This window comes from Aulonocara stuartgranti (assembly GCF_965226115.1).
Source record: "Aulonocara stuartgranti genome assembly, chromosome: 12".
In the NCBI taxonomy this organism is placed as follows: domain Eukaryota; kingdom Metazoa; phylum Chordata; class Actinopteri; order Cichliformes; family Cichlidae; genus Aulonocara; species Aulonocara stuartgranti.
In genome coordinates, this window is record NC_138948.1 from 29,849,020 (window position 1) to 29,876,460 (window position 27,441).

General features: G+C 39.8%; 2 protein-coding genes across 2 annotated transcripts in view; both read left to right on the top strand.

Moving 5' to 3' along the window:
* LOC309719067 (multiple epidermal growth factor-like domains protein 9) overlaps window positions 1–18,086 on the top strand; it is a 41,576-nt gene extending 23,490 nt beyond the window's left edge. The window contains exons 3-6 of the mRNA XM_082554879.1: window positions 2,789–2,928; window positions 7,882–8,031; window positions 15,238–15,507; window positions 15,704–18,086. Of these exons, the coding sequence (XP_082411005.1) occupies window positions 2,789–2,928; window positions 7,882–8,031; window positions 15,238–15,507; window positions 15,704–16,215 (1,072 nt within the window). The 3' untranslated portion in view covers window positions 16,216–18,086. The remainder of the gene's footprint in view (window positions 1–2,788; window positions 2,929–7,881; window positions 8,032–15,237; window positions 15,508–15,703) is intronic.
* Window positions 18,087–20,004: 1,918 nt separating this feature from the next.
* Window positions 20,005–26,677, top strand: LOC309719068 (lymphotoxin-alpha-like). The gene is made up of 4 exons (XM_082554880.1): window positions 20,005–20,472; window positions 23,467–23,491; window positions 23,581–23,640; window positions 23,879–26,677. The coding sequence occupies exons 1-4, from the start codon at window positions 20,260–20,262 to the stop codon at window positions 24,286–24,288; spliced, it is 708 nt and encodes a 235-aa protein (XP_082411006.1). The 5' UTR covers window positions 20,005–20,259; the 3' UTR covers window positions 24,289–26,677.
* The last annotated feature ends 764 nt before the right edge of the window (window positions 26,678–27,441 follow it).

Here is a 27,441-nt window from a genome sequence, read left to right on the forward strand (position 1 = left end):
GAGCATTTCCTATATACTAAAATGTGGGCACAATCAAAGTTTTTAGCACCCAAGAGAACCCTCCAGGAATGTATTTAAATTTAATTATTTCTTTTAAATGGGCAGAAATAACAGCAGAACGAATCAACCTCTGGTAGAGCCCATCTAGGGGGAAGGCTGGGTTTTATTTTATCCACATGTTTTATAAACCGATTTTCAGGGACTATAGGCTATTACCTTTCAATTGAAGTATTATATTTTGGCATTACAGTTTGTCTGTTGAAAGCTTTATTTAAATTTCCAGCCAAGTTAAAACTCTTTATAAAGGCCTGGAGGTTTTCAGACCTGTTGTAGTTATTCCACAAAAGATCCCCAAAGGAAAAACGCCGAATTAGAGGTATTTTAAAAGGAGAGACAAAGCAACACAGGGCCTGTTGGATTTGCAGGCTGCACCTAAGACAGCACAGCTCTTAGTAAATGAGTCTTTATTTAGAGCTCCACACAGAGGAAGGATCACTAGAAACTGATGACAGATTGCATTGCATTGCCACAGGTCAGTGTGTGACTGACTGCCAGGCAGCTGGAGCAGAAACATGTCGGTGCTTTAAAGGAAAAATGCATCATGTTAGTTTAGCTGATTTTCCAGCTGATGTCCCTTGTAGTATTTATTACTGTACAGATGGCTATTTATTATAGCATACTTAAAAAATGTTTTAGTGTTCATTTCAGGCAGCTGCATGCTGTATAGTGTTTTTTGTTTGACATCTTTCTTTTATTTTTTCCTCTTAGAGAAATACACATGTATAATTAGCCAAAGGTGAAAGGTTGTATTTTATACAAGGAAAAGTAAGGAATCAAAGCCAGTGGACCATCTGGCCTTACTGGGATGCTGCACATTTGATCAAAAGTCAGCTTTCAAGTACACTCAACCGCAGATCCTGATGCAGAGTGAATGTTAGAGTTGAATGATAGAACATTACAAGTTGTTTTCTTCTCAATAAAATATGGAAGTTTCAGCACATTTAAAAACAAAACTCTAGCTCCTACCCCCCTAACTTTACAAGCAGTTTTCATATTACCTGCTTCTCACAAACAGAAGGTGTAAACACGGGGTATTCTTAAGATGACCATATTAGGCGTATCCTCGCTCTCTGACCACATGCTGATTTTGCCAAAGTAGAATCTCGATTACAAACACACTCATCAGGAAAGTTGCAAGCTAAAAGTTTGACCAAACTAACAGATAAAGACAGACAAATAATATTGCCCCAATAATTTGTGTTTTAGTTTAGTTAGTTTTCCAGGTTCACAAAATTCATGTTGAATCAGTTTTCAAAAGTCTAGTTTCTATAAGCCCCACACACTCGTTTATAATCACTTAAAGAAAAAAAAAAATGAACTTTTTTTTGTTTAGAATGGCAATGAACGTAATCTAATCTAACACAAATAATTTGGCTATTGTAAAAACAAATCCCTTTACATTTTCTGTCATTTTTTGATGAGCAAAGTATCTTTCTGTTTAGTAATAAATGGCAATTTTAAATAAATCTGTTTTTTTGTATCGTGTTTTTATTTTTTCCTTTGGCAGCTGGACATTATATCTTTCACTTGCTTGTATTAGGGTCATGATGTATCACGCTGATACTTTTTGTTAGTGCCTGATGTTTGTGTGTGTGTTGTAGCCAGAGGATCGAGGACTGTTGATCTCCCAGCCTCGTCTTCAACAGTGCCCACGCCTCACTAAGCATCGCTATGGGCCTCTTCATTTGCATTAAGTGCAGTTGTTTTAACAAAGCCTTGTTTGTATGAAGACCCACGCACACATTCATGGAAAGTGCTTCGAGTCACTTGTGATTTGCTTCAATTGTTTTGAAGTCATTGTCCCAAGATTACAATTTTGAGTCCATTGTCTGGGTTTAAGAGCTGATCGGGCTCGATTTAGCATTGTTCTCTTCCAAGGAATTTACCTCCAGTGAGCGGTGGATGAGAGAGAAAAACAAAATCTCTTCTTGACACTCACACTGTATTAATGAGCATTTGCTATTTTTAACACAGCATAATGAGAGCAAAGGTCTGATCTATGAAAGACACATTATCATGTGAAATAACTCAGTTGCGAGTGTGTTATGGCTGAAGAACTCAGATGTAATTGGATTTAAGTTTGCTGGAGGATTCTTGGAGATGTTTTATACAATGAGATTTTCTCAGCTGAAAGCAATCATTCTCAGTTATGTAAAGAAAATGTGGCCAATAAAAGCCTTGATTCTCGATGCTCTGACGTTTCATAACCTGACAGACAAAGATCACAGTATTCTTTAAAACATCTCAAATGTCTGCTGTTAATATTTTTTAAACATAAGAGCTGCTTAAGAGTTGCTTGTTTTCAGCATTCAAGAAATAGAACCGTGAACCTTGATTTATGCTACCTTTGTATGTAATAAATATACATTTGCACAATGTGTATTTTTCATCAAAGGTAACCACTCTCAAAAAAGTGCATGCTGGGAGGTCCACTAATAAGCTACCTTTGTTTGTAATCCGGCTTTATATGCTACTCAGCAGCACCACATAGCTTTGTCCAGTATATAATTACTTTACATGATTTCTTACCACATTTGCCACTAATAAATCACCTCATGTAATTAATCAAGGCGTGGAGGGAAACCTTTTGTTAAAACCAAACACACAGACACACACACAGAGTACCTCATTGACATGCTGCCATGGTGTTATGGTCCACTGAAATGCTTTCTGCGACTGTATTTGATCCACTGGGTATTGATTTTTGTCTTCTGTTCTGCCCCCACAGTTCAGGGACATGTGTGTGCAAATCAGGAGTGTATGGACCGAAGTGTGATGACTGCTACCCGGGTTTCTTCGACTTCAGTAGCACTGGCTGTCGGCCTTGCCAGTGTAACAACCACACCAACTACTGCCATCCGCAGTCCGGTGAGTCAGCTGAGGACAAACGCTGCAGTTCAATGATCTCATTTTCATTGTCACTAAAACCTAACCTATTTTGTTTTGTAATTTTTCATTATTCAGGATTGTCTGAGTCAGCCGTGAAGAGCCACAGTAGCTTAGTTAGTGAAAGCATCTGCCTTGTAAACAGAAAATCCTGCAAATCCGCACAATCTGATTCCAAAATAAGAGCTTTTGTTTAGACAAACTGACTCCAATAAATATTATTTGGAAGCACTTTCCTTTTTGAAGTAATTTGTTATCAGAGACTGATTTTTTTTTTTTAATCATTTTTCTCAATAAATAAAGTCCAAGAAAACAATCAGCTTCATTTTAGAGGACAACTTTTACTCTCTGCTTTTTATCCTACTTCATTTTACATGGAAACTTCACTTAAAATTATAATCATCATAAAAACAAAATTTTTTTTATGATACCAGTACTGACTACTACTAATAATGACAACAGATAACCTGTATTTGTAAATGGAACTGATATTTATGTATATAAATCTTGTGATGGTTTAACCCCAAATTCATGACATCACTCGTTGGTTTTTGGCTGTCAGAGTGGATTTTCAGAGCCAGTAGTAAACTGTGTTGGAGCAATGTTATTGCTAGCAACTACAATTTCACTCAATAAAGGCGCAGACTTCTTTGGCGGTCTGTAGCATACACCAGCTTGTGTTATTTGTCAGATGATTCAATTGAAACGCTCCAAAAGGCAGCAAACAAGTCCAGCTCAGAGACTCCAGGTAATAGAGTTGAAGCTTAAACACTGATCAGCTACACCTACTAGTTGTAGGGTCAAAGTGTCCTTGAGCAAGGCGAAGACAAGCAAATCCCAAAGTTGACTGTCAGGCAATTTCAGTTGGATGCTTTTGCATTGGGCTTTTTCTTGAGAACCCTGACATGGACAACACCAATCTGTTAGAGCTTGGAATGAAAGAAGCAGCGTTTTCAACATGCACTGTTTTGTTCATTGGCATTGCATAAGAAAGGCAGTGCAAATTGTCCAGTCTTTGCTGATTAAATACTCAAAACTCTTTAAATTCAAATGTTGGATTTGTCCAGGTTACAGTAACACCTTGATCGCATACCCAGAGAACAGTCTAATGCCGAGTTTAATTAATCTTTGGCAGCACAAAACTCCCCCACTTTACTTCCTTGAAGTAAATATTTGCTGTAGTCTGTGGTCTCAGCAACCCGAGAAGCAAGTTAAACACTAGGGTGCAATTCCAGTTCGGTTTGTGTTCTTGAGAGTTTGCACCTTCTTCAAATGTAAAGGAGGATTGCTGCTCGCTTCCCAGCAGTCAGGCCTTGAGACTTAGAAATCACTGGCTAGTGACAACCCCGAAAAGGAGGAACTGCGCAGGGGGCAGTGTGTGTGGGTGGGGCATGTGTGTAGCAGTTTTAGACGGCATATGTCTTTGCATTATAATGCAGGCGCAGATGGAGCTCTTTAGCCTTCACTTGGGCTCAGTGTTCATAGTGCTATGGATTGCCATAGTTCAGGTTTGACAGCTCCCTTTAAAGAGCGATTGTGGCTTCTCCCTAAGGCTGCTCACACAGGAACTCCTTGCACAAATGCAAATTAGGCAGTATCCCAAACACTGTCTCATAAACACATTATTTTCAACCTTAAAAGTATCTAATGCAGGGATAAGTAAACAAGATGATGTTTCACTAGAATCTCTCTCTCTGAACCTTAAAACATACATTCAAATTTCATAATACTTTAACATATTAAATTCTGCTTATAAATTGGTGTCTCTGAACTGAAAACAAGCTGTCGTTGCATTTAGATATTCACTTTTCTGTCTTCTTCTTTAAACAGTAATTTAATCTCTGTGTGGTGATGGCTGAAATCCTGGTTACACAACGATATGGCATAAGCCTGTAGGCAGACTGAGTCACATCTACATAACCTTTGTCAGAGCTCATAGAGGCAAAACAGTTCAAACAAACATCGAAGCTCAACTCCAAACAGCACAATAGTGGTGATTGCCGTCACAGATATTTACAAGAATAACAATGCCTTTAATCTGGGATTCTTTTTCTTAAATAAAGCACTGAAGCAAAGAGTATGTTTTGAAAATTCTTTAAATTTAAAAAAGGTGAAAAATATGCAGTTATGCTAAAGTGAGAATTAGCATGGACATCTCCTTGAATGCAACAACCCACATTAAGTATTTCCAACAAGTGTTTTAAAGCCTGCTTTATATGTTTTCAGTAAAATTTAAATGTTATCTGTAGATAAACATTAAATGAAAATAAAGGTACGAAGGAGAGTAAAGTTGAAAGACAGAGCATGTTGTAGTGAAGAGGTAAATACAACATGCAAATGAACTGGTATTTATGCAGTCCTTCCCTGGTCTCACTGAACATTCAAAACAACTGCACTTTCTTTATGTAGTCTAAAAACTGTATTAATCCCACATCCACACCTATCAGTCATATCTGTCCTAATCATATCTGTCGACATGACTGATCTATTTATATATAAATAAATAAAACTTGTTTCTTGGTTGGTGTGTTAAAGGTGCAGTTGCACAGCCTTTGTAACATTATTAACATTTTTGCAGAGTGCAAAAATATTTTTTGTTTTTTTAAATCATCTACTTCTGAAATGCTTCCTATTTGGGAAAGAAAGTTCTATAGGTGAGCAATAAAGCTGTACCCACCTTTTCAGGCATAGCATCCTAGATTTTATTTAGCTGCCTAAAAGAGACTTGCAGGTATTACAAGGCTGGAAAGTGTCAGGTGTCGCTGTGTGCAGGCAGGAGTAGTGGACCCAAAGTGCAGACTCACGGCAGGCAAAAGTGTATTTCAAAACTCAGCTTTTAATGCTGGATGGCAAAACGTAACAAAAATCCAAATGAACTTACATAAGCAGGCAGCCAGAACACACAGCCTAAATGAGGGTAGATCACAACACGGACACAGAGAAACACAGGGCTTAAATACACAGAGGGAGCAATCAGGGAATGGGTAACAGGAGGGAAACACAGCTGGGGCAAATCAGGCCTAACGAGACAAGGGGAAGCGAAACCAGATACATTAACATCAGACATGGACCTTCAAAATAAAACAGGAAACATAACACAGACTGAACTAAAGACACAGACTCACACGCAGGCACTACAACAGAGGGAACAGAGACGTGGGACCAGGACAGACACAGACACTGACTGGACATGGGGATATCACAGACAGGGGAGACAGCAACTAAGGATGCACAGAGACATAAACCATAAAAGAGAACTCTAACAAAGAAACCCAAGATTAGAAATGATAAATAATATAATAAATTCAAAACCCTGGGTCAACGACCCAGGCATCCTAAAAGAAAGACTAAAACAAGTTCCCCAGTACCTGTATTTTCTACCGGTGTCCTGTTAACCCTGGCATCTATTAGACTGATTTGGATATATTGCAAGCCTAATAAATATAATGCGATTACATTAAAGCAATTGGTCAATCCAGGATTGGTATGTTGTAACAGGCCAGGATGTTACCTTGGAGTTCAATATAACCTCGACATACTTCATCCTGAAGTGAGCTGTGGTTTTTATTGAATGATTAAGTATATATAGTAACATGAAAGTTAAAAATCCATTCCTGTTAACATGCTCAAAGCATTCTAAAAGTATTTCTCTTTGGCCCACCTGGCTGCCTGCATGTAGTGCAAGGTGATTGCTTTGCAATGTGCCAGATTATCTTAAACCTTAAACCAAATTCACCATTTCGCTATTACATTATATTACTTAAAACTCTAAATGGCAATAGGCTAGCCAGTGAGTTCCAATAGCCAGATCACATCCACTGTCTGTCTGTTTGGTAGCTCACAGTTCAGCGATATTAGCATGCTAGTTGGCGTTCAGCAATATTAGCTGCACATTTGGTGAAATTGCAACTGTTACCTTAAGCGGTCTCAGCATAGTTGTTGCTTTGTCCTCACAGCCATTTGATATGTTTTAGAATGTGGTTAAGTATGTCAACCCAAGGAAGCTCTAATAGATTATTTGGCTATTTCCTGATAGACATTAAATGAGGTTCCTGTAAGAGCGAATAATGGTTTGATGGTATGTTTAAAAAAATAGGAATCATGACTCTTACTCCTCACCCTGATGGTAAACAGTGAAAACTATTAAAAAATATGTATTTTTTTGTCTGACCACCAGTCCAGAATCCAAAGACATTTTACTGCTATGTATTAACAAAAACATCAAATACACTCTGCTTCAAGACTTTTTGCGTTGTTTTGCACTAGTAGTTGCTTGTTTATGAAAACCCAAATATAATAAAAGATTTTAGTATGGTTCTGTGTTAATTTTTTGTAATTAACATTTATTGAGATTAAAGAACTCTTTTTAAGGGATACCTGGCCAAGATGCCACCAGCAACTATCTCACAATTACAAAAATTATACAATAAAACACACGCCAAACACACACAAACAAATTAATTAATTAATTTAATATTCAGTTAAAATTGAAACCATTTCATGTTTTGGAATTGGTCTGAAGGATTCTTAGTTTTGCTTTAAAGCACTTGATGAAATGAATTCTGTCATTTTCCAGTCATTCTGCACAAAAGCTCTTTTTGCCAAGTTCAGTTCATGCAAGTACAACAGAAAGCAACAAGTAACCTTGTGGACGGAGAAATTACCAGCATGTTGCATTGCAAACAGGGAACATATATAGGAAGGCACCAATCTGAGTATTGCTTTATATTTAAAACTGTATAAATGAGAGTTCCTCCGACTGAGAGTGTAACTCACATTTGTTGAGTGTCTTAAAAAGGTCTTAAAAAACTTTGCTTTAGATTTTTAAAATGTCGTCAGATTACATTGTTATATAACCAACTACTTTCGTTTTCTGTCATAAGCAGATCAAGAAAGAATAACAGCTAATCTTGTGACCTTTGTTCTACCTTTCAGGAGTGTGTCTGAACTGCGAGGGCAACACCCACGGATTGAACTGTGAGAACTGCAAGCCTGGTTTTTACCGCAGTCCTGGAGCTGCCCTGACCGAAGCCTGTGTGCCATGCCCCTGCTCTAACTCCACCTCCAATGGCACCTGTCACACTGGTGAGCACTTGTTCACATGTCAGGCATTTAGCGCTCATCCAATGGCTTGTTGCAGTGATTAAGCAGATCTGGCCTCCTGGCTTTATACTCCATTAATCCTGGGATTTATGACATAAAAACCTGACAGTGATGATGTCTTGGAAAGCATTTTCCACCTTCAAGCTGTTATTGCTGAAAATAACTCGGAATGACATCATGGTGTCTACTGTTGGCTGGTTATACAAACTAAAAAGTGAAATGCAGTCAAAGGGAGATGTAATGAAAAGGAAAGAAGGTGACATCAGAGAAATTATGTAGATAAGCAACCAGCAGCCAAATGTTAGATAACCTAAAAAGCAAACTACATATAATACCACATATACTGCATACATACCTTGTGTTTGTTGGCAGATTTTGAATGGAGTGAAATTAAAATGAGCCTTTCAAGGTCTGGTCCTGTTCCTGGATCTGCCTATTCACAACACCGCATAAAATGTAAAGTATAAAGAGAATCCAGTGATTTGCAATCCACTGTACATTTGAAAGAAAACTATTATTTCAAAGGCAACATATTGAAACTGAGAAAGTTTATTCCGGATATAAACTCATTTTGAATATGATAACAGCAGCATGTTTCTCACTGTGCAGCCACTGCTTTGCACCCTGTAACTGTACCATTAAATACAGTGCTGCTTCACTGCTCAAAGATGAGTCACTCACATTGTCATTTTAGGATTCTTTCAGTCCTTTAAGATATTACATTAGCATGGCTTATTTTTCTGAAATTATAATGATTTCAAAAATTGCTGAACAGTTTGGAAACATACCATCTATGAAAAGTGATAATTCTCTCCCTATTGTTATCTGCTGCTTTTTTCTATATCCAGTCGTGTAATTAACTGATCTTATTATTTGTGTATATTTCACCAAGTGTATTGCAACATTTCTTGAATTTTACTGATATGTGTGTTAAAATGCAGTATTTTTTTAAATGCCAACATGGTTGCAAGTTACAACATTAGATATGTTCTTTTTGTATTATTTTTATTTATATGTGGGATTTAACTGACTTGCAAAAACAACTTTTTTGGAAATTGAGTATCAATTATTTCCTTTGCGCTTTTCTGATAACTTTTCAACTGTAAACCACAGTCTTTTCGACGTTTCCAGACAAAGATCAGCACTCTAGTTCCCACTTCTTTCACCTCAGGCTGCTGCTGCCCTACTTCCACAACCTCCTGGAGGTCTCTGTGGAGCTGACATCTGAGTTGAACTACAGTCTCTATAACATTCTCAGACTACCTCAATTCTTCCTTTAATTTCATCGCAAGGAAGTAGTTAAAAAAAAAAAATGAAGATCAGCATCTGGTCAACAACAATGTTTGAAATGATAAAATGGTGTATCACATGTCCCATATCAATGTGCAATCACCTTCAATTTTCTTGAGTAAAAAAAATCAAAATTTAACATTTGGTGAGTGAGAAACACATAACATAAATAACATATATATGTAATAGAGAAAAAATCATGGACCAAAGATGAGCTTGGCATCAATATGTCAGTAAAGAAAGCCTTTCAATTGCTATTGTTTTGAAGTTTAAAAAACACACCTTTTCAAATTGTTGTAAATAGGTTTAATTGCGTGGGTTCTCTCCGGGTACTCTGGCTTCCTTCCACAGTCCAAAGACATGCAGTTAGTGGGAATAGGTTAACTGGAAACTCTAAATTGCCCATAGGTGCGAATGTGAGGGCAAAGTGTTGTTGGTGTCTATGTGTTAGCCCTGCAACTGGCGACCTGTACAGGGTGTAGCCTGCCTCTCGCCCTAAGACAGCTGGGATAGGCTCCATCCTATGAAAGAACATGCATAGATATACTTCCTTAGATATACTTAAGTTAAGAATCAGCTGAAACTAAAGCAAATGCAAGGCAGACCAGTTTGCATGTGATGAACCTGCAGAATACTGCAGTTTTGAAATGCAGTTATTTAATTTCAAATAAGATACTGTGCTGTCCACCAAACAAGGGAATTTGGCAGTTACCTTCAAATTGCCTGAACTTCATTCCAGGCGTTAAATAAAATATGACCAGGAACCTTGCTACATGTGCTGTGCAAGTGATGAGTCTCTCATGGTGTGAGTTTGTGTGCTTCAGACATCACAGCTCATCCTTGTTGAACTGCACCATAACCCTTTCTGCAAACTGCCTTTGGAGGTTTGCGTTCAGCATTGCATCACTGGCCTCGCTTTCTACTGCTTATTGTCTTCTATCACCTTGCCCTTCCCCCTTTTGGGGCACACAGCTTTGCTACATCTTGATATGCCCTCCACCACTATTGGTGGTGGCCTGCATGGCAACAGCCATGTATAGATGCACTTAGACTGGCGGATCAGGGTTGCCACTGCCAGGGGCCATAGCAGAGGTTACAAAATGTGGGAGGGAGGGGATGGGACATGAACCAGGCAGAGCGTAGCTGGGACGGCATGTTCACAGCTGGGCCATTTCAGCGCCACCCAGGCAGCAGCAGACTGGAGCAGGGGGATGGGCATCATCGTGTCCTCTATTTAGACAGCTTGAAATATGCTTGGGATGGTTCACAGGGTGAGGTGCTCTCATGTTAGTGGTGCACAGCTGTCGAGGATCTCACAGACTCAAGACTAGAACTGGAAAGAGATCAGCCTCCCTGTATAGGTTGCCCCGGCAACAGTGACAAGTGAGAAGATGCCACAATGCAGTATCATGGCTCCACTGTGAGGGGCAGATGCTTCCTAAATGTGCTGATGTGGCCTGTTGCAGTAAATGAATATCCTCTGTACTGACACTCGGAGAGGTGAAATGGAGCATTGCACCAGTTCAGAATGTGGGTCACACATATTAAATCATCCATGTATGATTGTGTCTTTACCCAGTGGTATAGAACAGTCAGGGTATTTCAGTTTATTCTAAGCTTCATCAGATATTTTGACTCATTTGTTTAAATCGTCTTGTGTTATATAATTGTGTATGTGGGACCTGCCTGCCTAACAGTACCACTCAAATGTGTGTATGTGTGTGCTGTTGGAAAGAGGAGTGCTTTGCACTTTTCGCTTGCAAAGCAGCTCCTGTTTCCTTTTGGTTGTATAACCCAGCAGGTGACTGCCTTTAAACCCCCAGCAGAGGTTAAATCAACCTTATCAGATGTGCCTTCCTTAGTTTTGCTGGAAATCAACACAGCCGTGTAACTACAGTAGATGGAGACCAACATCTAGGCCACTGGAAGGCAGCTATCTGTGCTTAAATCATTCAATGCCAACAGCTCTCCTGTGCTGACGACTGGAGAGGGAATGGTCTACTATGCTGCAGTGTCACACACATTATTTATACGAGTTCTCAACTTCTCATAGCCAAATTGTGTGCCTTCACCCCCTGCTCAATGACCCAGTTTTTGCTGTTCAGTTTTACACATCAAATCAAAGCTCGAACAGTAAGGTTTAGTAGCTCAGGTATCAGTGAGATTTATCCCACTGCAGAATCAGATTGCGTCAAAGAAATAAAAAGAACATTTAAGAACCAAACTGATGGTTCTTTTCTTTACTTATTTTCCACCACCAACATGTTGACACACACACTTTTCAACAAGTTTCAGAGCAGAACTTTGAGCAGTGCAGAACTAAGTTCTGTCAGAAGAAAATCAGTGGCTCCTAGTTTTGGAGCACACATTCTGTGGTTCTGTGCCAGAAACCAGTCTTTGTTATAAGAAAGTTGGAACCTGTTATTCTTTGGACAGCAACAGTGTTTTGATGAGAAGAGCAATCTGGGAACCAGTAAAATGGAACTGCAGGCTTGTCAGCTTGTGTTGAAAAGGGGAAAACAATGGGACCGTTTGCCATATTGTTCATGTTGCAAAAACTTTTTACCTATATTGGTGGAATATTCACTACTAACCTGTCTAACCCCTTTAGATTGAAGTAAATGTTTGCTATATGATGTGTTAAAAACTCCCCTCTACCAGGTAAATAACACAATCCTCCAATCCCCACCATCTTGATGTTGTGTTTTGTCTGTTGCACACGCATGTGTGTAAAAGTAATTTTGCAGGCTTGGTCAGTTACATCAGATACACAAAGAGAAGTTGAAAATGGGCCAAAAAAGACTCCAAGGTAATCACCTCAATGTTCTACTGTAGAAACATGTAGAAATAGAAATAGAAACACTACTATTCTGGAAGACTGCACATCCCTGTTGTCTGTTGAAGTTCAGGGCTGGGGTCAGCGTGCACTGGGCTTGAGCATCAGTCTCCGTTCTTGGCTAGCTTTACATTAGCACACATTAGCTTGTGCATATGCTCTCAAAGAGACAAAGCTTTGTTAGCAGCATAATGTATTGTGATACAATTCAGTCACTTAAATTAGTTTAATTATAACTTAGACCAGAGTTGTTCCAGAGTTGGACAAGCAGTGGCTGAGAAGGAGCAACGCTGCTCCTTAGTTTTTAATGGCGCCAATTAAGATGCCTCAGGATGACCACTGGTCTTACTATGAATTCTTCAGTGATAGTTACCTATGTTGTTCTCATATTCTCTTGGACTGACTGAAATAACTCTCTGACAGATTGTTGAAAGTTTGCAAATACTTGCTGTTTAATTTATAAATGCAAACAGATTGCCAACATGTTGTCATCAGTCTGTATGAGTCTCTCAATAAGCACAACTCGAGGGGATTCAAGTTCAATTTCAGACTGATTGCAGACTTGACTGATTTTTGTCTTATGGCAATTATGGCGGTTTTTACTGGCAGCGTTGTATTATGGGCAGAAATCTGTGCCATCAGAAACTGAATTTGAATTAGTCTAATTTGAAATTGAATTTATGGTTTGAAAATGTCACAGATTTCTGCCCATATTATATGCTTGATGTCATTTTGCAGCCAAAAAGATAACTGACATGAGATAACTTTTATTAATTAAAAAAGATACTGGAAAGGTTTGACTTTGACAATTTGTAGTTGACAAAAGGTAATAAATTGCAATACTAAGCATATCACTAAATGTTCAAAATCACAATACCACATTTTGAATGAATTATTGTGATAATTTTGTGTCATGGGGATGATTCCCACCTCTAAGTCATATGGCAAAAATCCTCCTACTGCAGACAGATTAACCCTTTAAAAGCAAAGGCTGGTTAGCCAAACACTGGAGCCCTTTGGGCAGTGTAACACATACTTAGCTTAAAATAATATTACTTGTAATTAAAATCTAAAACTGAATACTTATTACAAAATAAGAATTCTAATCATTTGGCAGATAAGAAATTTATCCAATTCAGACTTGATTTACTTGTTCAAATAAGGCGTTGATCATTTGGTTTGATTAATCATCAAGGCTGCCACCATGTTTACTTCAGAATCAGAATCGTGTTTATTGGCCATGTATATGTGCAGACACAATCAAGGAATTTGGTTCCGGTAGATGGTGACTCTCAAGCACAGCAATGTAAATCACACACACACACACACACACACACACACACACACACACACACACACACGTGTCGATATATATACATTATACATGCATACACATACATACACAAAGCTGTGTAAACCAACTATAAATAACCAATCTAAACTTATATACATAGTATACAGGATGACAGAAATTAAATGAGGTGGAATGAATACTACAGAATGCACATAAAGTGCAGTTGCAGTCTGGCAGTGGGAGCAGTGCGACAGGTCAACCGTTTAGAAGGGAGATGGCAAGGGGAAAGAAACTGCTCCTATGTCAGATGGTCCTGGTCTGCAGGCTTCTGTGCCGTCTGCCAGAGGGCAGCAGGTCAAAAAGTATGTGTCCAGGGTGTGAGGGGTCTGTGATGATTTTCCCTGACCATTTTCTGGTTCTTGAGAGGTACAGGTCCTGGATGGAGGGCAGGGAGACGCCGATGATCCTTTCTGCTGCCCGTACAGTCCGCTGCAGTCTGCTCCTGTCCTGTTTAGTGGCTGCACCATACCAGACTGTGACTGCAGTGTAGAACTGGATTAGCAGCTCCTATGGAAGACTGTACTTCCCCAGTTGTCTCAGGAAGTACATCCTCTGCTGGGTCTTTTTGAGGATGGAGTTGATGTTGGTCTCCCACTTCATGTCCTGGGAGATGGTGGTACCCAGGAACTTGAAGATCTTCACTGTCGACACAGGGCTGTCTGATATGGTGAGGGGGAGCAGAGTTGAGGGATGTCTCCTGAAGTCCACTGTCATCTCTACAGTCTTAAGAGCGTTCAGCTCCAGGTTGTGCTGACTGCACCAGAGTACCTCAACTTCCTGCCGGTATGCAGACTCATCACCATCCTGAATGAGGCCAATGACGGTGGTGTCTTGGTGACACAACGCTGTTGAAGGGAGTGCACTTCAGTACTGCAGTCTCTGTTTGACGTGCCAGAAGATGTCATGTGACCAGTGGCTCAAGGCTAGGAGAAAGCTGACATTTGACATGCACTTGTTGCAGATGAACAGTGTTCATGTAAATTCTGGTTGAATACAAGCTATTACTGAGCTTTAAACAAATCACTGTTGTTGTTTTTTAACCCAGAATTAAAAAAAAAAAAAACACTAAAAAAATGTAAAACCTTTTCAGAGTACTTCATAGTGGGCCTGGCTGAGGCATAAGCACTCTGTGTTTTCACTGAGTTGCACAGGACAAACAGGGAAAATCACACCCTCCTCTGGAGATATGACACAACATGGTTCTCTCACATCCATATACTGTCAGCTTGAGCCACCTAGTGGCCCGACAATAGCTGTTTCATTTCGGGCTGTATAATATAACACAAGATCATACATGTTCAGAGGGTTCTTCAGAAAACACAACATAATATTGCTAGTCATCATTACAGCTAGATTTTAGAACCTCTGCTTGTAATATATGTGACAGACTGATGGCAGGGTGCAAACTGCTTCTCACCCTGTGGCAGCTGGGATAAACTCCTGGTAAAGCAGAAGAAATAAGATGGATGTATGTTAATGATATAGCGATCAAAGTTGAGACTAAAGAATGTGTTTTGATGTGGGTTTTTTTTTTTTATATGTGTTTAACATTCTTTTTGTCCCTGCAGTAAGTGTAATCTAGCAAATGCTCATATTTAACATGAGTAAACTTAAATCTCAAACAAAGCTCAGATCATGCTTGTGTACTTGAAAGTCATAAATAGCAGTGATCAGCAGCTGATGTGCAACTTCCTCTGTTCCTGTACAGATCAAAGTGGCTCTCCAGTATGTGACCAGTGCCTTCCCCAGTACAGCAAACCACACTGTGTTGAGTGCAGTGCTGGTTTCTACAAATCAGCTAGGATTTGTGTTCCATGTGACTGCAATGGAAATGCAGACCCTCTGGGCCCGCCCCAGCTCTGTCACCCTGACACTGGCCACTGCCTCCGCTGCATCAACGGCACTACTGGGACGCAGTGCCAGCTTTGTGCTCCCGGCTTCATAGGGGACAACCGCAAACTTAACTGCACCCATCCGAGTAAGTCCAAAACACACTGCTGGGTTGAAGATGATTACAAACGAGCATTATATAGAACTACAAACCATGCAAAGCTACTTAAGTGAAGGAATAAAAATAATGGGTTAAAATTTGGAAGAAAAGGTCTGCTGTAGTCTCAAATGTTTAAAAATAAAATCTGAAATGATTAAATACTTGAAATGCTTTTTCTCCTCAGCTCCCCGAATTATTCCCACACCAGAAGCTACAGCAAAGCACCCCACATCCTCCTCCACCACAATAACCACCAGCACTACTTTGATGTCTCCCAGAGCAAGAGGGATCCCAGCCTTCACATCAAGCAGCAACACCAGTACCACACTAAGCACCTCCTCCACCACCCAGGTTCTGCTGACCAGTCTAAGCAGCCCCACTGACAACACCACAGCTGCCCTGACAGAGGTCACCTGGACTCAGTTCAACGTCATCGTTCTGGCTGTCATCATCCTGGTGGTGCTGCTACTGCTGGGCTTTGTCGGAGGCGTGTACACCTACAGGGAGTACCAGAACCGCAAGCTCAACGCCCCCTTCTGGACCATTGAACTGAAAGAGGACAACATCAGCTTCAGCAGCTACCACGACAGCATCCCCAACGCTGACGTGTCAGGCCTGCTGGAGGATGAGGCTAATGAAGTAGCGCCCAATGGCCAGCTGGCACTCACCACGCAGGGAAACTGCTACAAAGCTTAGCTCTCCATCCATTTCCAAAGCAGTCACCTAGATTTACAGATGACATAAAGCTGCTGGAAAACACCAAATCCAAAGCTCCTTCATGTTTGACAGTTTGTCATTATACTGCTCATCTGCAGCATTTACAGCACCTGGCAACCTGATAGAGAGTTCAAAGTAAAGAGTTTCCACTTTTTCGTGCGATTTCGGGTGGAATGGGTGATCAGTGAAACGGGGTCCAAAGAAACCAGTTTAAGTCTTGCCTGCAGAGGGCACTGCTGGGGAGATTAATGAGGGCCGGTGAGAGGCTGGTGAAAGTATGCACCTGTTGGCTGAAACAATGGTTCTGGAACCAGTCAGAGGACTTCCAGGAGCTTAACATTTCAGATATTTTTAAAATGAATTTGTGACTGTTTAAGTTATAACTGAATCACTTGGTATGGTGATTTCAATCTGAGACGATGATTGTTATTTAATGAATTTGTATTCTGTTCTTATTTATTGGTTGGGAGAAATGCTGCACATGTATGCTGTGTTTATTCATGGTGTTTTATCTTATGTGCTGTCAAATGGTACTTTGAACTGGCTGATATGTTTTCATGTATAGTTGGTGTGTTTTGGAGAGAGAGGGAGAGAGAGTTGTAGAAGGAAACAAAGTCTGTTAGCACACGCGTCTTAGTGACCTCATCTTTTGTTCATAGCTTTCTCACTTTTGTTAAAGTGTGCCAGCTCACCTAAAACATCTAAGAGGAGTGTTTTGTTTAAAGAAACTGCAACTGGTATTTACAGACTGCTTTCTTCTGGCAGTATGGTGAGACAGTGACACATACTCGGATTGTGTAAAAGGCCATAATCTTATAATCTAATCTGCTCTTTGCTGCCTTCCTCAGCAAAAGTTGAACAAACCATTTCAATAAGTGCTTCTCATTCTTAGATAGGGTGAGTACTGTGACTCAGATGATAGAGAGTTTAAAAACATAAACAGTATTGTCTTGTTGATACTGTTGTGTAGTGAAACCAACCTGCAGATGTTTAAAAAAACCCACACACATCCTGTTCTCACCTACAATCAAATTGCATCATCTCAAGCAGTGAGTTGCTGTAATATTGATGCAATTTCCACCTGATCCCAGACAGGACCCCACGTTTTCTGTGTGAATATAGCTACCATTGGGTGGGTGTGCTTCTTTTTACCATGGTGAATGAGTAAAGCTAATTATGAAACCAACTCCTCAGGTACTGGCTCTTTCCCTAATGTGATCTCTGTAAATATTATTATTGTACAGATGAATGTGAATAGTAGCACTATTATTGTACAGGTAGAATACCGTGTGGACACTGTCACTCAACAAGCTCCCAACCTTTCACTTCCCAGAGCGTGATGTGGCGGTCGACCTGCGGCTTTTTGTATTTTGATTTCTTATTCTCAGTTGACTTTGCCATACACGCAGCTACAGAACTCAAATGCACCCACAACTCATAACAAAGAATTTAAAAAAAAGAGCAGTGTAAATAATACCTCACAGTCAGAGCCCAACTCTCAAATAAAAACGGGTTTAACTGTTGTTTATGTCTGTTGCACATCTCTTTATCACATTTTAACAATTCCCTCCTGAGACATAAAAAAGACTTGTCTCAATTCATTTAAAAAGTACAGAAATATACTCACATGTTAGCTGTTTAAAATTTACACTGCAAGCAGGGTTTTTTAAGCCTTTTATTTTCCACTGTGCAAATTAAAAAAATTAAAACATTCAGTTTACATCCTGTACGCAACACACAAAAGTTTATATATGATAAAAGGGAATTGTTATCAAAAGGTATCCGGTGACATTCTGAAAAATGTAACATTATTCCTTTCCCTTGATTAAAAAAAAGTCAGTTTCTGTTCAGTTAATTTCAGTTATTTAAACTGCTACATTGCATAAACCAAAGTACGTGGGAAATTCCAAGAAAATATTCCAAGTTCTACTGGACAGCTGAGATTTCATATTGGCTCTGATGATGCAAAATCCTGTTTGTTAAGTTGAAGGTGATTGCAAGGAATCATTCCTTTCGAAGAATGCAAAACATTTACTGTTCACCGAAACAATCAAAGGAAGTCACAATTACAAAGATGAGTGAAGAGGAACTTGATTTACTCACAGATTGTTTCTAGGTAACTAATGCCCTAATTACTGCAGGCTGACTGCTGCTAACCAGTTGACATACTCTCTTAAATTCTTTTTCAAAGTCTTTTTCAACTGCAGGCTACTTAAAATTGCTTAACATTGCCAACTTACTCAGATCAGTAATCTACAACACTTCATTGATTGATATATTATCAGCTTCTGTTTTCATAGCACTCTGAATTTTTTGTCTATGTAAGCAACTAATGCTGCAGCAGCATTTATTTTATATAACATTATGAGAAATTTGTCGTAATGTCATGTGACATTGAATAATGTCACATGACATAGGGCACATGAATAATGGAGGACAGATTAAATGCCAGTATGACTACAAACTGCAAATAAATGAGAACGATAGGAGGTGCAGTGTAATAGACTGTGTGTCACTTGGGTGCTCTTAGAATCTCATCTCCGCTTTTCACAGATGATGTTGCAGGAATGGGAATCAGTCTTAGGCCGTGGTCCCTACCCTCAACTATGGTCACAAGCTTTCGGTAGTGACCGAAAGAACGAGATCGCAGATACAAGCAAAATACAAGAAATTATCTTTCTCCCAGGAGTGGCTGGTGTCTCCCTTATAGATAGGGTACAGAGCTCAGCCATTCATAAAGGGCTCAGGGTAGAGCCTTAACTCCTCCACATCAAAAGGAGAGAGTTGAGGTGTTTCGGGCATCTGACAAGGATGCCTCCTGGGCAAGGTGTTACTAGCATGTCCCAATAGGAGCAGGTCCTAAGGCAGACTCAGGACATGCTGGAAAGATTATATCTCTCAGCTGGCCTGGGCATGCCTTGGTGTTCCCCTGCACAAGCTGGAGGAGATGGCCAAGGAGAAGAGGGTCTAGGCTTCTCTGCTGAGGCAGCTGCCCCCATGAACCAGCCCTGCATAAGTGGGAAAAAATTAATGTCGCTTGCAAAGCAGCTCCGGTTTCCTTTTGGTTGTATAACCCAGCAGGCGACTGCCTTTAAACCCCCAGCAGAGGTTAAATCAACCTTATCAGATGTGACCTACTGATCGGAAGGTTGGTGGTTCGATCCCTGGCTCCTCCAGTCTGCATGCCAAGTATCTTTGGGCAAGATACTAACCCCAAGTTGCTCTCTGATGCATCCATCGGAGTGTGGATGTTGTTAGAAAAGCACTCAGTTTAGTGTCAGTGCTTGTGAGTTTGGGAGAATGTGGCATGTTGTATACAGCGCTTTGAGTACTCCGGGAGAGTAGAAAAGTGCTATATAAGAATCAGTCCATTTATCTGTAGTTATCGTTCAGCTTGTTTTACTGTAAAGGTTTTTTTCTTTTCTTTTTTTGCAGAAACTGATTCAATGCATTCATAACTATGTGTTTTATACTAGATGTTGTTTTTCCGCTCACAAGCTACACCATCCTCTAGTTCTTTGGAAAATGTGTAAACCTACTACAGCATACCACTAATTATTTATTTATTATGTCTAGACTACACGGACGTGATTACAGCTAGTCTGCAAATTACATCTGGACAAAGGGGCAGATAACAGCTAGCAGAGTGCTGACGTTCATTCGAAAACACTGTCAGTGTCCTCACAAGCAGCTGAAAAACAAAGTCTAGCCAATGGTCATTAATGGGACTGTCATTCACAGCGTGTTCAACAGGAGGTGAGTTTTTATGGTCGTGGTTTTATATTATAATCAATCCCTCTCCTAGCATTCGTGCTTTGGTTCCACTAAAAACCAAACTAGCCAACGTATTTCACGGTGTTAGAGAAAAGCCAGCCCCCAAAAAGAGGAAGTTCGTGCTTGATACTCGATACCCGGTGAAACTCATTTAAAGCGAGACTTGCAACAACGTGGGCGACACCACGCTAATAAATGGAGATGGAGTATGGGAGCCAGCGGCTAATCCGGGAATAGCAAAGCAGAGGCATGGAGGAAGACAAATGGGGTTTTGAAGTAGGGGAGGAGGCAGTACTTCAAAGCCCGAACACCTCTCTTCAGTTACTGTCGCCGAACGAGACACGAAACAGGCGAATGGCTAAGCTTTTAGCCTTGGTGCTGGTTCTGGTGCTTGCAGGAGTTCTGCCTTTACTAATCACGATTTTACTCCGAAGTCAAAGGCATGCACCGCCGGGCAGCCAGGTAACATATACCCGACACACTCTTAAGATTTTCCGTTTAGAGCTGCTGCTGCTGAAATATTATTTTAACACTGCTTTAAAAAAATCAAAAAGAGAGGAGAATAGTTTAGCGCATATTAAACAATGTAATCTATTATAAACGCAGCTAACTCATACGCCTTTAAATCCTCGGCTGATGCGTTCAAGATATGTTCTACTCTTTATGTTTCCAAGCCAGCCGGGTCAAAGTTTATTCCCTCATGCAATGTTTTGATAAACTTGGCTACAGCATTAGCCAAAGCGCGTTGGCGGCGTACTTTCCACGAAATTATTCGCACTTGTGAGTCGTGGGCACACTGAATCCAAGCACGCGCGGTAGCTCGACACACACGCACACGGCCAGCAAAACAGAGCGCACGTGCCCAAATGTTGTTACCGCGCAGCTGTAGTTTGGAGTGCTTAGTTACAGAAACGCAGTGTTGCCAACTTAGCGACTTTGTCGCTATATTTAGCGAGTTTTCAGACCCCTTAGCGACTGTTGGGAAGTTCGCTAAAAAAAAAGACGTGAAAGCGCGTATCGCTTTTACTCTCAACAAGCAGCGGGTGCTGTAACGCAGTCAGTTCTTCTTTTACTCTTATGCTGTTTTGTGGATCACAAGGTTTAAAGCTACTTATAAACACACACACAAAGTAACTCCACCAGAGTGCCTATTTCGGGTCACTTTCACCGGTCCAAGCCCGGGTAAAGGAGTAGGGTTGGAATTGTGACATTTAAAAAAAACAAAAAAAAAAACAATAATTGCTAAAAGAAATTTAATTTGTAGTTCTAAATAAACTCTAAATGCATTTAGGACGTTTTTACTCACTTTATGTCTCTTCCACGATGTTATTTCTCTCTCCAACAACATAGGTTACAATTGGATTAGCATGACCAATTATGCAAAATTAGGCGATGGCGTCATTTAGCGACTTCTAGGACAGCCAATAGCGATTTTCCTTACTGAGGAGTTGGCAACACTGCAGAAACGTACTTGCTTAAAAATGCTGAAACCTTAAAAACGGCCTCTGTAAAAGACACCGAGGAAGAACCCAACCTATCATCTGTGTTAGTTTCGTTGCCTAGGAAAAGGTCCCACAGGACACTGCACTAACCGCTTTTTAGGCTACGTTCAAACTGCAGGCGAAAGCGCATCAAATCCGACTTTTTTGACTATGCGACCCATATCCGATCATGGTATGACAGTGTGAACAGCACAAATCCGATATTTTCAAATCCGACCTGGGTCGCTTTCGTATGTGGTACTGAATCCGACACACATCTGATGTTTTAGAAAGCGACTGCTGTTTGAATGGTTATGTCGCATTAAACCAGCTTTTTACGTCACTGACACAAGACAGACACCAATTATCAGCGTCGGAGAAGCGCCCGAGAAAACATGGTGAACGCTTCCTGGCCATCCAGTGAAACTGTTGGGAAGACAACGTTGGAGAAACGTGAACATTTTATTTGTACTGTATAATCTGCAGATTCTGACAGAAATCTGCAACTATCCTTTGAAGCGCCGCTCCTCTCTAAAACGGCAACAAGGATAATTATTAGGCCATATGAAAATAACAAAATAACTTTATAACTTAAAGCAAAATTGGGAAACGTAAAGTCAGAAACAAATCTTTATATCAAGGCCATCAGTCAAACACTACTGGGTCTAAACAGAGCGCGTTGTGTGTGACGACTTCTTTTGCGCATGCGTGGCGCTTTGAGGGTTCACACTAGAGCGCGTTTGCTGTCACATTTTATTTGTAGTGTGAACAAGCAGACAAAAAAAATCTGATTTGATAAAAAAATCGGAATTGAGCTTTAAGACCTGCAGTGTGAACGTAGCCTTAGAGGGATGAACTCCAAAATAAGGGATCTGTGATTCAGGAAATTATGGCCGGCGAAATTATGGCCGGCGAGTTCATTTTATGACCACAGTGTATTTGCTATAAAAAAAACTGATTGTGGGTATTTAAACTGTTATAAGTGACCTATTGGTATATACTCTGTCTAAAGAGCTTGGAAAGAAAAACGTCTGGACCTTCACAGACATATATACTCTGTCAAAAACATGTCAAACGCATTTCTCGTGAATTATATCAAGTCCTTTTCAGCCAGAAAGAACATTCTTATCACAAAGTGGAAGCCAGAATCAGTTTTTGGCAAAGAGGATTTTGCATATCTTTTATTTATTTAAAATGAACAAAAAAGTAATTTCAAGAGAGATCTGGCCAAGAGGCGAACAGAACTTGAAACAAATATAACATCACAGTTCTAAAAGAATATTTTATGTGACTGAAAAGGACTAGATTGTTTACAGGTACAATAATGCAGCATCATAAAGATGCTGATAAAGATACTTGGTCATTTTTTACATAAAGCCTTCCTGGATTGTTTTCACTGCTGTCTTTTTACCAATAAAGTGCTTGGTAAGTAAAGATATTATTTATTATTTAGAAAAATAATTGCTGAAATAGAACACAGAAACATCGGAAATCACTTTTTGTCAGATGATCGCTTTTTGGCACAATACTAAAAACTGTGTGGTCCTCAAACAAACGAGGTCATAATATTTCAGTAACTCTGAACCACAGAGTCAGTGAAGCGTCCAAAAACATTTAAAGACATTCATGTCAATGCTGTTTTTGAAACCTGCTTCCTTAGTTGTATAATGTATATTAAAAACAAACCCTCAGATTTGGAGAGTGTCTCTCTATCTTTTAGTCCCAAACCATTATTTAACCAGGAAGCGAAACTGTTGAAATTGATTGAATATTCCCTAAATGTTCTAACATAGCTCATTTACCAGGCACCTATAGTTTGAGTGTTCCTGTGGTTATTGTTTCTAATATACATAAACAGTGTTCTGCTATCACACTTTGGTGAAAATAGTGTAGGGTAGATTCATTGGCATCGAGTTACATCATATTTTTGGTCATTCTAATAAAGTATGCTAAGACTTTGTCTGTTTCTTTACAGCCAACCACGCCACCCGACCTGTCAGGTAAATGTTAATACTGTGTTAGCATGAAGTTAAAACAGAAACGCCATCACCACATTTCAAACAATCTCTTTTTTCAATCTGTGTTGTAGTCAACAAACTAGAAACTTCAAGACATCAAAACTTGGTTAATCCAGCTGCCATGCTAACAGGTAAAGTTAAAAATGATGTGTGTGTGTGTCTTTATCTTATGCTTATTTAAGTTTTTTTTTTCATTAACCACACTTTGTATGGAGCTTATCATAAAAAAAAAAGGTTCTGTGCCTAAATTATTTACACATGACTCTGCAAGAAGTCATTCACTTTTACTTAAGTTTGAAGCTAGCTATAAATTATAGACAAGTAGAAACATGAGTAACCTTAGTTTTTATTTATTTTTTTCTTCTTTAGCTCCTGTAGGGAATAACACGAATGGGCAGTACCTTCAATGGGCACATGACATCGGAAATGCTTACTGTCACGGCGGCTTCAGCTACTCCAATGGGGATCTTGTGGTGCCCAGAGATGGCTTGTACAGTGTCTACCTGCAGATCACTTATAGTGGTTTAGTGTGTCCTGTCCATAAAAAACTGATGAACAAGGTGTTGCATAGTTCAGAAGAATACAGAAATGATATGACTCTCCTCTCATCGATCCACACAATGAGCTGCAGCGAAGATGTCTGGAGTAAATCCCTCTATACAGCTGGCTTCTTTTTCCTGAAAGCAAAAGACAAACTACGTGTGATGTCATCACATCCAGATTATATTACCAAGGCAGAATACGAAGTGTTCTTTGGCGCTGTGCTTTTTCCTCACTAATATCTATATCACATATATCAAGATTGTTCGAATCCGATCTTGAGGATGGTTTTTAGCCTCTTCTCCAGGAAAATCAGTGTATTTTATGGTTTCCCCTTTACTCTTTTTGCTCATGAAACATATGCAGCTACCGATTGATTAACAGCAGTGAGAAGCTATTGAACAAGCTATGACAGTGGGTTAATTTCACCCTATGCAAGTTATAAGCTGCATTGTTTTTTACTCATTAACGACAGCTCACTTTACATACTGCCTCCTAAACTGGTTTCCTGGTATAAAATATATATGTCCTTGACAGCACATGACTCGTATAACTGCAAAACTCATCAATTATAGCCTTCTTATTTTTATATGTGTGGAATTAAAATATATGGGCGATTATGGCTCAAGAGTTGGGAGTTCGCCTTGTAATCGGAAGGTTGCCGGTTCGAGCCCTGGCTTGGACAGTCTCTGTCGTTGTGTCCTTGGGCAAGACACCCGTTGCCTACTGGTGGTGGTCAGAGGGCCCGGAGGCGCCAGTGTCCGGCAGCCTCGCCTCTGTCAGTGCGCCCCAGGGTGGCTCTGGCTACAATGTAGCTTGCCATCACCAGTGTGTGAATGTGTGTGTGAATGGGTAGATGACTGGTTGTGTAAAGCGCTTTGGGGTCCTTAGGGACTAGTAAAGCGCTATACATATACAGGCCATTTACCATTTTTATATATTTTGCCATTGTGATAATTGTTGGTGATGGTCCCTTTTAAAGTGTCTTGAAATATTTTCTCAAGTTCGGTTTAAATTTCTCAAAGTCGAGCAGTCTCAAGGTCTATAAAAGCAAAAGAGCCAAAGACATGACAAAGTGTGAACTTTATGTTGAAATAGAGACACTGCTCAGAAGTTTTCGGAAGACGGTGAATCATTAGCCCATAATTTCCAGCCACACACATACTGTTACCATCATGACTGTATTTATTTACGGTCACAACTAAGGACTTAAAAGTGAGTCAGTTCTCATAGATCTCTAGTTCAAAGTCCTACACTCTACAGCATTTAAACATTATGTTTACAGCATTTTACTGAAATAGTTTTGGTCTCTGTAGCTAATTCCTCTCAATTTTTCTATAACGCTCTCATTTAAATTGTATCGAGATTTAAAAGTTACACTGAAGGCCACTTTGCCTAAATTGGAGGCTGATACTTTAAGCTGTAAGGCTCCATCTCAGCTAACTAAAAACGAGATTATATTGGCTCAAAGGACACCAGTGGAAAGTTAATTGGCCACGTGGTGAATGATGCAGGAAACAAAAAAAGAGTGGAAGCATTAGCTGAAATATGAATTTTTTGTACAGTTGTAGATACAGTTGTGCTGTGGTATTCTGATTAAATGCAGCACTGGTTGCTTAGTGTCCAGTCCTGTAGTCATTGTAACATGTTTGTAGTAGTCTAAACCTGTGATGCTCTCATCAGGTAATAAAGCTTTAAAGGGGTGATAAAAGCATCTCAGTGCCAGACAACTTTTATTGTGTTTTGATATGATTGTTTAAAAGATTTAGCACAGCAGTTTGTCGGTATGAACACTGTGCATCGTTGGTGCCAGTGTTTTAACGCTGACGGTGAGAGAATTTCTCAGACTCATATACTCACAGTTTATTGACGTGTAATAGGAAGCATGTGCAATTTTGGGAGGAACGCTTAAATCACTGCACTACCTGCAGGTGTGACTCGAAATGTTTGAGGGATGCTGGAAGACTCAGTTGTAGAGTTAGTGATGGATTACGTTGTATACCATAGTATTTATATGTGGTAGAATGTAACTATTGTTTGTTGTTTTTTCCACGGGATTCATTGTAAACTGATGAAAACATATATGTGGAACTTTTCACTTTATACTTTTAACCTACGAGTTGCTGCTGTGTGCTCATATACACTTATTTAACAAGCCTAGAAATGTGTGTTTGTATTTAATTATTTAATTCATTGCTTGCAGGGAATTCTATACTTGGTGGTATATAAATCAGCATTTGCTACAATGAAAGAAATTACGTAATTTGTAAACTTGTATTTTTGTGCGAGTTGTGGGAATAGTTTCTAAAATCAAAGTTTATGCCAAGACACGATTTCCCGTTTTTTGGTGATCATTACAGATTTGTTTCACTTTCTGACCTTATATGTAAGACATTTTCTCATATTTCAAATGTTTCATGTCCAAAATCAGAGGCTCAGTTTGTGGGAACCATTTGTCTCCACAAATAACGGTTCTGTGCCTGCATCTGTCAATGGGTGGAAAGTTTTAGTTTTCACTTTATCCTTTCTCCTGATGGATGGTTTCTTTGGTAAAAGGGAGTGTTTTTGTTGCATCCTCACATCTCTGTAAGATGACCTAATGTTATGTTATTAAAGCAGTTGTCCATAGTGTTTGCTTTCCCAGTTACAAGCAGAATATTTTTGTAAGACTGCTCCCTTGAGGCACTGTTCCTGGGGATTCCTGGCAAGACATATCCACTTAGTCATTGCAGTGAATCACAAGTGGAAACTTTTTCTGTTTTTGTGCTCCACTGAAGACAAAGCTTTCCTTCAACCAGGAACGTTTTCTAAAGATATTCAGGAATATCTTTACACACAGACAGTTTGGCAAGTGATTTACATCAGCACTCAATATTAAGGAAATGTTTGCATGAAAGGGGCTACATAGTCTGGAACAATGCTTGGTAGGTGGTACGTGGCAGAATCCACATGGATGATGTAAAAGAAAATGTTATTCAGGCCAGGTCACCTTCTTCCATTGCTCTGAGGTCCTGTTATGTTACTCACATGCCCACTATACCCTTTCAGTGAGGGACCGGGCTCAGCACAGGCACCCTGACTGGTCCTTGAATTAAAGCTCAAGGACCAGTGTTTTATAAAACATCTTGGTAGAAGCAAAGCAAAAGTAAAAAAAGATAAATTCTAATTTTGTTCTCATCTGTGGGGAGAGAGAGGCAGGGCTGTGCAGAGAGGTTTAAAGGGGCGGGTGCTCAAAGTTAAAAAGGGGCACATTGAACCAGGCTGAATAACAACAACACACATTCACCAAGAATCTAATATGGGCAACAAGGCAAAGCAAACGTAGCCGATGTTCTACCTGATGGGTACAATGTTGCTGTTGAGGGGTTGCTGTGGATAGTGCTGGAGGGCAG

Coding starts and splice junctions, on each gene's coding strand:
- LOC309719068 (XM_082554880.1), top strand. CDS start 20,260: ATGGAGGAAGACAAATGGGGTTTTGAAGTAGGGGAGGAGGCAGTACTT. Junction 20,473..23,466: donor ATGCACCGCCGGGCAGCCAG/GTAACATATACC, acceptor GTTTCTTTACAG/CCAACCACGCCACCCGACCT. Junction 23,492..23,580: donor CACGCCACCCGACCTGTCAG/GTAAATGTTAAT, acceptor TCTGTGTTGTAG/TCAACAAACTAGAAACTTCA.